This window comes from Bos javanicus, chromosome X, assembly GCF_032452875.1.
Source record: "Bos javanicus breed banteng chromosome X, ARS-OSU_banteng_1.0, whole genome shotgun sequence".
NCBI lineage: Eukaryota > Metazoa > Chordata > Mammalia > Artiodactyla > Bovidae > Bos > Bos javanicus.
The window spans coordinates 90,731,046-90,744,787 of record NC_083897.1 but is presented as its reverse complement, the minus strand read 5'-3'; the positions used below and the strand labels follow the sequence as shown (position 1 = coordinate 90,744,787).

At 41.4% G+C, this 13,742-nt stretch overlaps 1 protein-coding gene across 3 annotated transcripts in view; it reads left to right on the top strand.

The window, feature by feature from the left end:
- SHROOM4 (shroom family member 4) overlaps nt 1-13,742 on the top strand; it is a 265,872-nt gene that overhangs the window by 220,991 nt on the left and 31,139 nt on the right. For all 3 annotated transcript variants that reach the window (XM_061410119.1, XM_061410120.1, XM_061410121.1), the window contains one exon: nt 5,984-6,045. In XM_061410119.1, coding sequence (XP_061266103.1) covers nt 5,984-6,045 — 62 coding nt within the window. The remainder of the gene's footprint in view (nt 1-5,983; nt 6,046-13,742) is intronic.

The following is a 13,742-nucleotide window of genomic DNA, read 5'->3' as shown; positions in this document are numbered from 1 at the left end:
AATAAACATTTTTAATCTTACAGCTCAGTACCTTGAAAAGTACAGGAGTACAGTACAACAGCTGGCATACAGGGGCTGGCATCGAGTGAACAGGCAAGAGTTACTGCCTGGAGGTGGGAGATGGTAGAGCTGAAGGATCGTCAGCAGTAGGAGATGGAGGGCAAGCTATAATTTCACTCACGCCTGACGTTGATGGCACAGATTCTGGTTCCTTGCTGGATTCAATTCTATCTACCATCTTGAAAAAAACAGTTCAGTGATGTCTAGTAGTAGCTCTTTTATTTTTGTCATAGATGACCTGGTAGCCCTAGATTGCATTCTGAATGCCTGCTGCAACCTTTGTTTCATTCTACATTCTACATTCAGGTCCTGTGCTTCAAAAACTAACAGTGCCTCCTCAAATAAAGAAAATCCCTCTGGCGTTTCCTACATCGTGTATCTCTTCAGTTATTCTTCCTCTTGTCACTCTGCTCTCTCAGTTACTTTCACTTTTGTTCCCATCATTACTGCTTGGCACTTCTTAGCAGTACTGCTTTTATGCTTGCTTCTGGAAATCCTGTGCTTGAAATAAAGATACTGTACTACTGTACTCTACACAGTACTGTACCGTAAAGTACAGAAAAGCACAACCACTTGTAGAGGATGCATGCACCTGACAATGTACACCAGACATGTGAACTGACTTACATGATTGGACATGCGAACATGATATTTGCATCTTTGAAACTTGAATGTCCGTATGTAGGGGACTTACTGTATTGCCTTTCATTTCCTGCTTTAAAACTATTTGGAGCTGTAAAATTTGCAAATGTCTCCCAGGTTTTGCTTCCAGAGGTCTGACTTTTCTGAGAGCAGAAATCCTTTCCCTTTGCTCCAGTATGAAGAAGAGACCCAGGTCTAAATTGGCTGTAACTATACACCCTAGTTATGATCTACATCCCTAACACAAGCCACCACCATCCCCCATGGTATTTCTAGGACTTCCCATGCCACTGCCAGCTCACTGCCAGACTACTTCCCCATAGCTTTCCTAGTGCCACCTTTTGGCTGGTGCATTCAAACCAGAAGTTAATTCCTGTGTTGAACTGTTGATGCATAGACTGACACTTCTGAATGACTTAGCATATGTAATTGCTCAGTAAATATTCTTTGTTGAAACAAGGGAATTCCCTGGTGGTTCTGTGGCTTGAACTTGCACTTCCACTGCAGAGGGCAAAGGTTTGATTCATGGCCGGGGTACTAAGATCTTGTATGCTGCCTGTGGCACAGCCAAATAAAAAAGGAAAAAGAAAGACACTTAGGGGTAAAAGAAGCCTTACACAAGAGAGTATGTACTCTACTATCCCTTCATATAAAGTTATAAAACAGCTAATCTATAGGAAAAAAATTTCAAAACAGTGGTTGCCTGTGGGAGGTGTCACAGAGATTACCTGGGAAAGAGCATGAGGAAATTGTTGTGTGATGATCTATATCTTGAAAAGAGAGTTACACAGGTGTATACATTTTCCCAAACTCAGCAGATGTATACTTAATGTTCGTGCATTTACTGAAAGTAAATTTTGCCTAAAATATTGTAAACAAATATAGAACTTTATTTAATGGATATGTATGCTTGAGTTTTTGAAATGCATTGATCTATGCAGCTTATTTTCTAGTTTTCAGCATATAGGTGTTACACATATTTGTTATATTTATCTCTTAAGATTGCATGTTTCAATGCCATTGTAAATAATATTGTTTTCTTAAGATCAAATTAAAATTCTTTACTACCATATAGAAATGCTATTTAATTTTGTATATTGGCCTTGTATCCTGCAACCTTGCCAAACTCACTTTTCTTGGTAGATTTTAAAAGATTTTCTACAATCATGTCATCTGCAAATGGTTTTGTCTTCATTTCCACTGTGTATGGCTTTTCTAGGAGAAGGGGTCCTATTGCACTCCCTAAGACCTTCAATACAGTGTTTAGTAGAAGTGGTGAGAGCAGATACTGTTGCTTTGTTCCCAATTTTTTATTATTAAGTTTGATGTTAACTGTAGATTTTTTGGTAGGTGCAGGTTGAAAATATTCCCTTTTATTCCTAGTTTATTGTGTTAGCTTTTATCAAGTGTGGATGTTGGATTTGTTTTTTCAAATACTTTTTCTGTATCTATAGAGATGATCATATAGTTTTTCTCTTTTAATCAATTGATATAGTGAATTACAGTGATTGATTTTTAAATATTTATGATTTATTTGGCTGCATTGGGTCCTAGTTACAGCATGCAAGGTCATCTGTTGTGGCCCTTGGGCTCTTCCTTGTGGTGCTTGGGCTTCTCTCTAGTTGTGGTGCATGCTCAGTAGCTGTGGCGCATGGGCTTAGTTGCCCCAAGGCATGTGATATCTTGGTGCCCTGACCAGGAATTGACCTCCCGTCCTCTGCATTGGAAGGCAGATTCTTAACCACTGCCCCACCAGGGAAGTCCTACATTGATTGATCTTTGAAACAAGAACTAGCCTAGCATTGCCAGAATAAATCCCACTTGGTTATGACATCTTAGCCTTTTTAAATGTTACCAGATTTGGTTTGCTAATAGTTTGTTAAGGTTTTTTTTGTTTGTTTGTTTATGCATTGATGTTTCAGGGATTTTAGTCTATAGTTTTCTCATGATGTCCATGTCTGGTTTATATATCTAGATATTGACCTTACCAAATCAGTTGGGAAATGTTTTCTTCTCTCCTATTTTCAAGAAGAGTTTGTATAGAATTGGCTTTTTTTTTTTTCCTTGCATGTTTGTTAGAATTCATCATTGAAGACATGTGTGCCTAGAGTTTTCTTTGTGGAAAGATTTTTAATGACAACGTCAATTTATTTAATAGATACAGAGTTATTTGTGCTATCTATTTCTTCTTGAATGAGCTTTGGTAGTTTGCCTTTCAAGGAATTTGTTGATTTCATTTAAGTTTTCAAATGTATGGGGTAAAGTACTTTGAAATGCATAAAGAATTTAAGATGAATTTGTGGATGGATAACAGAACAAATAGATATGTGATAGGGTAAACATAGTAAAATACTAATTGTAAAATCTATACAATGGTGGATATACAGATATTCATTGTAAACTTGCTCAACTTTTCTATATGTTGGAAAATATTCATAATAAAATGTAGGGGGGAAAAGGAGAGGAAATATGAAATAGTGGTTTAAGGGCTTGATGGTAGAACCAGACTACCTGGGTTTGAATTCTTAAGCATTCCCATCTAAAAAATGGGAATAATAATAGTACCTATTTCATACATTGGTTGAGAGGATTAAATGGTGTAACATATACAAGGCACTTAGAACAGTGACTGCCAGATAGTAATTATCTTTTAAGGGTGAGTTATTATCTTTTAAAATAAAGGGAGATTTGGGCTTACCTTGAGAAATTTTTGCCAAAAGAAGGATCTGCAAGTAGACAGTGGAGGAAAAGGGTTAATGTTGGGGGTGGGGTACACAGAAGATGGTTGCAGAATTGTCAGCCAGTAACTCCATGAAGGAAAGCAGTGAAATTTGCACATTGTAGTAGCTGGCAGCAGCAATACAGGTGTGCCTGTGCCCATCCATGCCTCTTCTTTTATATTCTGAGGGAAGGACATATTGGTCTCCTAATGTCTGTTAGATGAGCTAAGTAGGTCTGCTTAGACGCTAGGCTTTTAGACATATGGACGGCCATCCACGAGGCATTTTGTGCCCATTTCTACCCCTGCCAGCTGAACCACCTTCCCCTCAGACATGGGAAAAACTTTTAGCATGGGTTAGGATTCCCCAGCTTAGCTGGCTAGGTAGTTGTAATGGTGGCTATCTGAAGTAGGATTGAGATCCTGCTCGTTATGCCCCCTGGACGTGGTTGGGAAGCTAACTGGCTCCTATTTGGTGCTGTTAAGAAAACTGAAATCAGCACACATCTAAATCTTTCATGCTTCATGCCAGTTAGTTTTGCATATATATAAAATTATTTCATTTAGCAATTATATGAGATATGTTATAATAGGACCCCATTTTCCAGCTAAGAAAGCTGAGGTCACACATCTTACAAGTGGTGAAGCCAGGATTTAAACAACATAATGATTACCAACATTTGAGTGTCTACTGTGTACCAGGTGCTGTTCTAGGTGCTTTACAGGTATCAACTCACATGGTTGTCAAAGCAATCAAGAAATAGATACTGTTATTATTATCACTATTAAATAGCTTGAGAAAATGAGCTAAGATAAACTGCTGTGTAGTCTGCCTGAGGTCACACACAGTGTGGGATTTGAATCCATGTAGTGTAGCCTCCAAGGCCAGGCTCCAAGTTGTGCTACGCTGCCTCTCCATAAGCTGATTGCAAAGCCCATGCCCTCTCCAGTCTGGCAGGATGCCTTCTAGCAGTACAGCTTCACTCAGGCACCAAGTTCCTACCATAATCAATCCTCATCCGCAACAAGTCGTGGAGATAACTGCCTCTTTATTCAAAGAGTGCATACAATTTACAGCAACTTAAGTGGCTCAGTGGGGAAAATAATGTAAGGTGATACTGGGGACTTGGGGGATTGAGAGTTGGGACAGGACTTTGTTTGCTTTGGACACTGCTATTTTCTGAGCACTCCCCATAGGGCTAGACAGGGAATGGACAGGAAATCCTGGCTCCCACTGTGGCCGAATGAGTAATACTGTCTTTGAAAGCAGGGACATCTCACAAGGGCGTCAGGCACAATCTGAAGTTGAACAAGTGGTTTTTGCTGCTCTAACTTGACAGGTACAGGCAGAGAGACTGTTCTGGTTATGTGAAAGCTGTGAAACCTCATCTATTCTATGGCCACTAAGATCCCTAGCCTCCTACATGCCAAGTGCTGTACTAGGCATTCTCTGCACACATCCCATTTTATCCTCACTCCTGGGAACCCAGCAAGGCTAGATAGCACAGTCCTTATTTTCCAGATAGGAAGTTTGAGGTCCTGGGAGGTGACATAGCTGCTCTCAAACAAAAAATATCTTAACCAGGATGACTGACAACCACATCTTACCTACACAAGGTAGTAAAATTTTTTTACTGAGGCAAAGGTAATAAAAGCTTGAACAGGACCAATAATCGCATTGGGGAGAGAGACTTTGGAAGGTCAGTGAGGTTTAGGAAAAATTGCATTCCCAACGGAATAAGTTCTGAGTCTCTAGGTAGAAGGTATGGAATGCTGAAATTAGAGAGGATGTCAAAGGCAAATTTTCATTAGTCTTGGAACTAGGATAGAAGGCAGGGACATTTCTACAAATGGCATATGCAGCTTGGGCTGCAGGGAAAGAATGCTTGGGCAAAGCCCTTATGGATAAAATGCCCAGGGTGAAAAGTCTGCTCCTGTAATATGGGGAATGTGGCACCCAGCACACATGTTCCCCAGAAATGAGCCCATCTCAGCCCCTTTCAGCAGGTCTGGGAGGAGGAGGAAGGGCCCCTACAGTACTGGGGTTGGCTGGCATGCATGTTCTCTAGCTGCCTCCCCCAGGACAGGGTTGCGGCAGCAGGAGCTTTAGTTCTCAAAGTTATCTTAAGGGCTGCAACGTCCAAGAAGATGCTTTCTTTGGTGGAAGAGGCTAGAGGAATGAGCAGGTCCACTGGGAAGAGCAAATAAAAAGATCTTTGCAAGAGCCAGAACAAACAGCAAACATGCTAAACTGGTTTTTAACATGGTTTGGGAGGGGAGTAGAGAAAAAGGGTAACTCAGAGTTTCTAGATCACACTGAGGTCTCTGAGTGCTATCTTAGACTCTGCATGGCCCCAGCAGTGCAGAAGGCCTCCTGACAGAAAGGCAGCCCTCTAGGTACATAGTTCTCTACCCTGCATAGGAGAGTAAAAGGAATCAGCTGGTGGGGGGCAGCGGTGGCACCTGGCCTTGGACAGGCTCCTGACCGATTCACAGTTTTGAAGCCATCTAGATTACCTGGCTGTTCAGAGCTCCCTAACTTATCAGAATTTTGCTTTGCAGGAATTTCCTGGGGACAAATGGAAACCAATAACAGGAAACAGGAAGACCAGCCAGTCAGGGAGGTAAGTTGACCACTCATGGAGTTGGGTAAGTTAGTACCTCTGAGGTTTCCGTGGAAATTGATAAGGTTTTCTATTTGCTGTGTTTCCTTTGAGGAACCTGGTCTGGTGTCAATACCAAGGGGTTGACGTATAGATGGAATCCAGCCTGCCCCCCAGGCATCTGGGCTATAGACCAAACTGACTGGTAGCACATTTTGGAATACATCATAGTCAGGAGTGTTGCAGGACATTATGCTTATCAGCTCAGAGGCCTGAGGCAAGTGCCCAGGCACAAGGACGTGGGGACTAGACCATGCTGAAACATAGATGGGAAGGCATAAACTATGCTTACCTTCCCAGTGGCCACTGGGTGATTGGAGGAGCCAGAGAGGAGGCAAGGCTGTCCAGCTACTGCTGTGCCTTTGCTTCAGAGTGTTTCTTGTGTTCTGCCACCTTTCTTTTTATAGGACTCATTGAGAGCTTCAGGTCTACTCATTAAAAATCCAAGGCAGAGCCTGCTAACGATAGGTTAGAATTCCTGAAGAAGGTAGAAACATTTTTACAAATGGTGTATGTAGCTTGGGCTGGAGGGGAAAGAGGTGCTTGGGCAGAGCCCTTAATAATGCCTTTAATAATTTATACTAATTTAATAATTTAATAAAAGGCAGAGCCCTTAATAATGTCCATAGTAGAGACTCTGCTCCTGTAATGTGGGAAACATGGCACCTGGCACTCATGCTCCAAAGAGATGAGCCCACCTATCATAGTGATCACGACAAGGAGACAATTACCTCCTCCAGGGTCCTCTCCCATCAGCCTGGTTGGAACCCCTTTTTTTGTGACGTTTCTCTTCTATCCAGTGATATACTTTTCAGCCAGTTCTTCTCCAGGACAGTATTAGATATTCAACACAACCCCTTTCCTCAAAGAGCTCACAGTCTAGTAAGGGTGCTCGGTCACATCTGACTCTTTGTGACCCTATGGACTGTAGCCCACCAGGCTCCTCTGTCCAAGGGATTCTCCAGGCGAGAATACTGGAGTGGGTTGCCATTTCCTTCTCCAAGGAATCTTCCCAACCCAAGGATTGAACCCATGTCTCCTGTATCTCCTGCATTGCAGGCATATTCTTTACCCGCTGAGCCATTGGGGAAGCCAAAATTATACTGATTCTTTTACTCAAACTCCACAAATGAAGGACAGGCAGGGAAGATGGCTTTTAGCTGTGCCTCTGTGGGGGCACCTAGGGAGAGGACTAGAATCTGGGTCTCTTGATCTCTGAAAATCCCAGGGTTCTTTCCAGGGCTCCACATTATCCCCTGTGACTTGGTAGTCAGGCAGAAATAATTTTGGTTTTCTTCTGACTCCAAAATCTGGGAAACCTATCAGTTTTCCAGTTGGCAATGGAAAGAGAGGAAGTCAACATTTATTGATCATCTACTAAGTGTCATTCATTGGGTTGGATCTTCTTATACCCATAATCTCCACATAATCTCCAATTTCCACAACAGTTAATTGTACTACCTGTTGTATATATGAGGTCTAAAGAGGTTATATAACTTAGCTGAGGTCACACAGCTAGTTAAGTGATGGAGCCAGGACTCAGACCCAGGTTGGTCTGGTCCCAAAGTGCATGCTTTTTCCATTATAACTGCTTCAATCAAGATCCCAGAGGAAACCCTTCAAATGGACCCCTCATCATAATTTCTCAGGAATCTGAGGCCTGGGTGGGAATACTATGGGATTCTGTGGCTGGTCTTGATTCCTCACTATAGGCTGATTTGTACCACGTTCTTGGTGAACTTTCACCATGGTCTGGTGGGTCTGCTGAGTTTCCCATATTAGACTGAGACTGTCGAGAAAGGAGACCACCCCTCGGTCATGGATGCCTCCATGCTTAGCACAGTGCCTGACACAGAGAAGCTGCTTGAGATATTTTTGTCATTTGCCTACAAAATGAAGAAACAGAGCCTCTTCCACCACTGAAAGGGTGAAATGACACAAAAATAATAATGCTGACTTAACATTTCTTGAGCACAGTTCTCGATTCTAGGCACCATTCAAAGCACTTTGGAAATATTAAATATACCATAACCTTAAGGGGTATATACTATTAATTGGAGAGCCAATTGACAGAAGAAACTGAAGCACGCACAGATAAAATCATTTGCGTAATGTCCCACAGCTAGACCCCGGTTGTTGTTTTTCAGTCGCTAAGTCATGTCTGACTTTTTGTCACCCCATGGACTGCAGCACACCAGGCTTTCCTGTCTTTCACTCTCACCCAGAGTTTGCTCAAACTCATGCCCATTGAGTTGGTGATGCCATCCAACCGTCTCATTCTCTGTCTCCCCATTCTCCTCCTGCCTTCAATCTTTCCCAGCTTGAGGGTGTTTTCCAATGTGTTGGCTCTTTGCATTAGGTGGCCAAAGTACTGGAGCTTCAGACCAGGTAATCTAACTTTAGAGACACTATACTATGCTATGGTGCTTCTCCAAAATGGCTGTCTTACTAATCAGCCAGTCAAATAAGAGGATTTTATTTAAAACCTGGTGTGTGTAATGCCTGTTTTGAAGTAAGCAGGGAAATATTAGAGAAAAGCATCAGGAAGCATAATGCCTGCTCATCCCTAGCTTGAGCAAGGAAGACTAATCTATACAAAGTTAAGTAGCAGTAATGATAAATTACCATTTGCAAGACAACCTAGGTGCCACCAGCTAAGTTATACATACTCTGTTTTATCTTCCCCAAAACTCTGTCAGATAGGCATTGTTATAGGGCGTTGGTTCTCAAACTTGAGTGTGCATTAGAAATACCTGGAGGAGTTATTAAAAAAAAACTGGGATAGATGGTAGTTCCCACCCCACCCCCAGGGAGTGTGATTCAGTAGGTATGGAGCATGGCTTAAAATGTGCATTTCTAACAAGCTCCCCAGGTGATGCTGATGCAGCTGGTTCTGGGATCACATTTTGAGAACCATTGACTCAGATAAAGAATCTGAGGTTCAGTGGTGCTAAGTAACTTATTCAGGGTCTCACAGCTATTAAAGGAACAGGCCAGGTCTTCAACTCAAGCCAGTAGCTATAAGGTGAAAAGTGGTTTAAACAAACAAGAAAAGCCTGACACATTATAACAGGCCAATACATGTGAAGTATCATTGTGCCCTATTTAAGTTCATTGGGGGTTAAGAAAACTGAAGGCTGGAGTCTAAAGAAGGAAAGGACCAGAGAGGACACTAAGCAGGCTGTATTGCAGGAATAAACCCTGCTGGTTGTTAAGCTTTCTGGCCTTGAAGTCAGTCTGTGTGCTAAGTTGCTTCAGTCTGACTGAAGTTGCCTCATATCTGACCCTTTGGGACCCTCTGAACTGTAGCCCACCAGGCTCCTCTGTCCATGGGACTTCCCAGGCAAGAATACTGAAGTGGGTTGCCATTTCCTTCTCCAGGGGATCTTCCTGACCCAGGGATTGAACCTGTGTCTCTTATATCTCCTGCATTGGCAGACAGATTCTTTACCTGGGAAGCCACCTGGGAAGCCCTTTGAAGTCAGTCTGCATGGGTTCAAATCCAGGCGTTCTATTCTCTAGCTCTGTGAACTTCGCACATGGCTTTCTCTCCATGCCCCCACAACCTTTCACTCCATCCATTGGTTTCCTTATTTCTGAAATGGGCTAAGAGTACTTACCTTCTATGACTGTTGTGTGGATTAATTGAGTTAGTATATGTAAAGCATTTAGGACAAAATATGGCACCATAAACCTTCAGTAAATGTTAGTTGTAAAGAGGAGGAGGATGAGGAGCAGCAGCAGCAACAGTAACAGTAGAGAAGAAGGGTCAAGAGTGAAGTATTGTGCCCGGATAGTTAGGCCTTGAAAACTAGATAGGATGGCAAATATGGAGGCAATTGAAGATTATTGGTCAGGTAAGTGACATGGTAAATATGGCACTTTAGATAATTTGGCAGCATTTGCAGCCTAGATAGGTTGGAAGGAGACCAGGTTGGGGCAGTGATCCAGACATGAAAGAGTGTGCCCCTGTATTGGGAAGGTAGGGTACAATAGAAATAGAGAAGAAGGGACAGATAAATATGTGTGATATTTGGGGGGGGGCGTTTATTGTGAAAGCAATAGTACAGGAAATTAAAAACAGAATAAAAGGTATCCTAATTCTTACCACCCTAACACCCTGATTGTTTTCATTTCCCTGCCAGTCTTTATCTATAGGTATAGAGGATTGGCAGGGGTCTCATGATTATAATAACTGTGTAGATATAATTTTGTGTGTCCTGCTTCTCTTGTTTCACTAGGCATTTCTTGGTAAACAGTTTTTCCTGTTGCCATAAAGGCTTCCTCAGTAGTTATATATTTTAATGGCTGCATAATATTTCACCAGCTTAATGTGCTCTAATTTGCTTAATCATTCCCAAATTGGTGGATAATTAGGTTTTTTTCCAATTTCTTGCTATTATAAAGTAATGCTGCTGAAAAATTTTGAGCAGCTATAACCTTTTTCTAATTTTGAATTATCTCATTAAAAACAATTATACAGAGTTGCGATTACTAGTTAATAGAAAATGAACATTCTTATTGTTCTTGATTTATTTCCCAAACTACTTTCCCTGAAGGTGTTTTACTCTGCCATTAGCAGTATATGAGAATACCAGTTTCCTGTAAAATTTGCCATCATGGAAAATTTTCTAATGAAGTAGGTTTAAATGGTACCTATTTTAATTTTAATTTGCTTACTTGTATTATTCTGTTTTGAAAATTTTTCATGTATTTAATATTTGCATTGCTTCCCATGTGAATTGTTGGTCCAGATTATTTGCTCACAAATACATGACAACTTTTGAGGTAAAAAAAAAAAAAAAGTAGAAAGAACTCAGTGATTGGAACTTGGGAAGAAAGGAGTTAAGCTAAAAAATAATTCTGAGCCCCAGTGACTTGGAGAAAATTAATGATATATTGGGGGCAGGTGAGAAGGGGACCTGATTTGGTAGAAATGACAAGTTTGAGTTGGGATATGTTGAATTTAAAGTTAGCGAGGAAGACAGGGAAATGCTTTTGAGCAGACTTGTTGATCACCTGGCCAACGAGAGTAGGATGAAGAAGAACAGCCAGCAAAGGAGATTGAAGGAGCAGGCATCTGGAGTGGTAAGAAAGAGAAGTATGCCAGGGCACCATCACAGAAGATAAGGAGAGGACTGCTATTGGCTTTGGCAGTTTGGACTCACAAGTGAGCTTCAAGAAAGCAAACTTAGTAAAATGGTGGGCATAGAAACTAGAAGGGATGATGGTCTATAAAGGGAATGCATAGAGAAGAAATGCACACAGCTTTACACATCCTAAATTCACCCGTTTTAAGTGTACAATTCAGTGAATTTTGGTTAATTTGAAAATGGAAGTGTTAGTTGCTCAGTTGTATCCAACTCTTGGGACCCCATGGCTCCTCTGTCCATGGAATTTTCCAAACAAGAATACTAGAGGGTGCAGCCATTCCCTTCTCCAGAAGATGTTCCTGACTCAGGGATCGAACACTATGTAACCATCACCACAATCCAATTTTAGAACATGCCCATCTCCCTAAAAAGATCCCTTTTGCTCAATTCTGAAGTAAAAGTTAAGTGTTAGTCACTCAGTTGTGTCTGACTCTTTGCAACCCCATGGACTGTAGCCCACCAGGCTCCTCTGTCCATGGGATTCTACAGGCAACAATACTAGAGTGCGTAGCCATTCCCTTCTCCAGAGGATCTTCCTGACCCAGGGATTGAACCCAGGTCTTCTGCATTGCAGGCAGATTTCTTACCATCTGAGCCACCAGGAAAACCCCTTGCTCATTTCTAGTGACTCTCTATTCCCAACCTCAGCCTCAAGCAACCACTAATGATTCCATTTATATGAAATGTAGAGGATAGGCAAATTCATAGAGATACAAAGTAGATTAGTATGTTGGTTGAGCCTGGTTGCTTGAGCCTGAGGTTAGAAATAGAGAGTGATTGCTCATTTCTAGTCACTGTCTATTCCCAATCTCAGCATCAAGCAACCACTAATCTACTTTCAGTCTCTATTAATTTGCCTATCCTGTATATTTCATATAAATGGAATCATATAATATATGGGCTTTTGTCTCTGGCTTCTTTCACCTAGCATGCATTAGAAGTTCATCTTTAGTATAGCATGTAACAGTATTTCATACTCTATTTTTTTCCAAATATTTCATTGTATGGACATACCACATTTTATTTATCCATTCATATATTAATGGACATTGGATTGTTTCCACTTTTTAGCTACTGTGAATAATGCTGCCATGACTGTTCACATACAAATTTCTATGTGGACAGCTGTTTTAAATTCTCTTGAGTATTTAGGAGTAGAATTTCTGGGCCATATGATAACTCTGTTAACTTTTTAAGGAACTGCCTGTTTTCCAAAGTAGCTGTACCATTTTACACTTCCAACAACAAAATAGGAGGGTTTCAGTTTCTTTTCATTAGTTTTAATGAAATGATTATATGTTACTGTGTGATTTGAAAAATAGTTTAAAATAAGAGTGCTTGAAAAGACATATCTTCATGTGAGAAATATCAATAACTTCAGATAAGGCAGATGACACCACCCTTATGGCAGAAAGTAAAGAGGAACTAAAGAGCCTCTTGATGAAGGGGAGAGGAGAGTGAAAAAGCTGGCTTAAAACTCAACATTCAGAAAACTAAGATCATGGCATCCGGTCCCATCACTTCATGACAAATAGGTGGGCAAACAATGGAAACAGTGACAGACTTTATTTTCTTGTGCTCCAACATCACTGCAGATGGTGAGTGCAGCCATGAAATTAAAAGACACTTGCTCCTTGGAAGGAAAGTTATGACCAACCTAGAGAGCATATTAAAAAGCAAGACATTACTTTGCCAACAAAGGTCCATCTAGTCAAACCTATGGTTTTTCCATTAGTCATGTATAGATGTGAGAGTTGGACCATAAAGAAAGCTGATTGCCAAAGAATTGATGCTTTTGAACTGTGGTGTTGAAGAAGACTCTTGAGAGTCCCTTGGACTGCAAGGAGATCAAATCAGTCAATCCTAAAGGAAATCAATCCTAAATATTCATTGGAAGGACTGATGCTGAAGTTGAATCTCCAATACTTTGGCAACCTGATGCAAAGAGCTGACTCATTAGAAAAGACCCTGATGCTGGGGAGGCTTGAAGGTAGGAGGAGAAGTGGACAACAGAGGATGAGATGGCTGGATGGCATCACGAACTCAATGCACATGAGTTTGAACAAACTCTGGGAGTTGGTGATGGACAGGAAGCCTGGCATGCTGCAGTCCATGGGGTCACAAAGAGTTGGACATAACTGAGCTACTGAACTGAACTGAAAAGACATTTATACATTTAAAACTATCTAAAAAGAAGTTGGCTAAGAAAAGGAAGGAGAGAAATGGGGTGGTAGTTAGAGAGGGAAGAAAGGTTTAAGTTAGTGGTTCTCAAAATGTAGTCCTAGGGCTTCCCTGGTGGTCTAGTGGTTAAGAATCTGCCTGCCAACGCAAGGGACATGGGTTCTTTCCCTGATCCTGGAGGATCCCACATGCCACAGAGCAACTAAGCCCATGTGCCATCGCTACTGAGCCCGTATTCCCTAGAGCCTGTGCCCTGCAACAAGAGAAGCCACTGCAATGAGAAGTCTGCCCAATGCAACTAGAGAGTAGCCCCCCCCCACCATA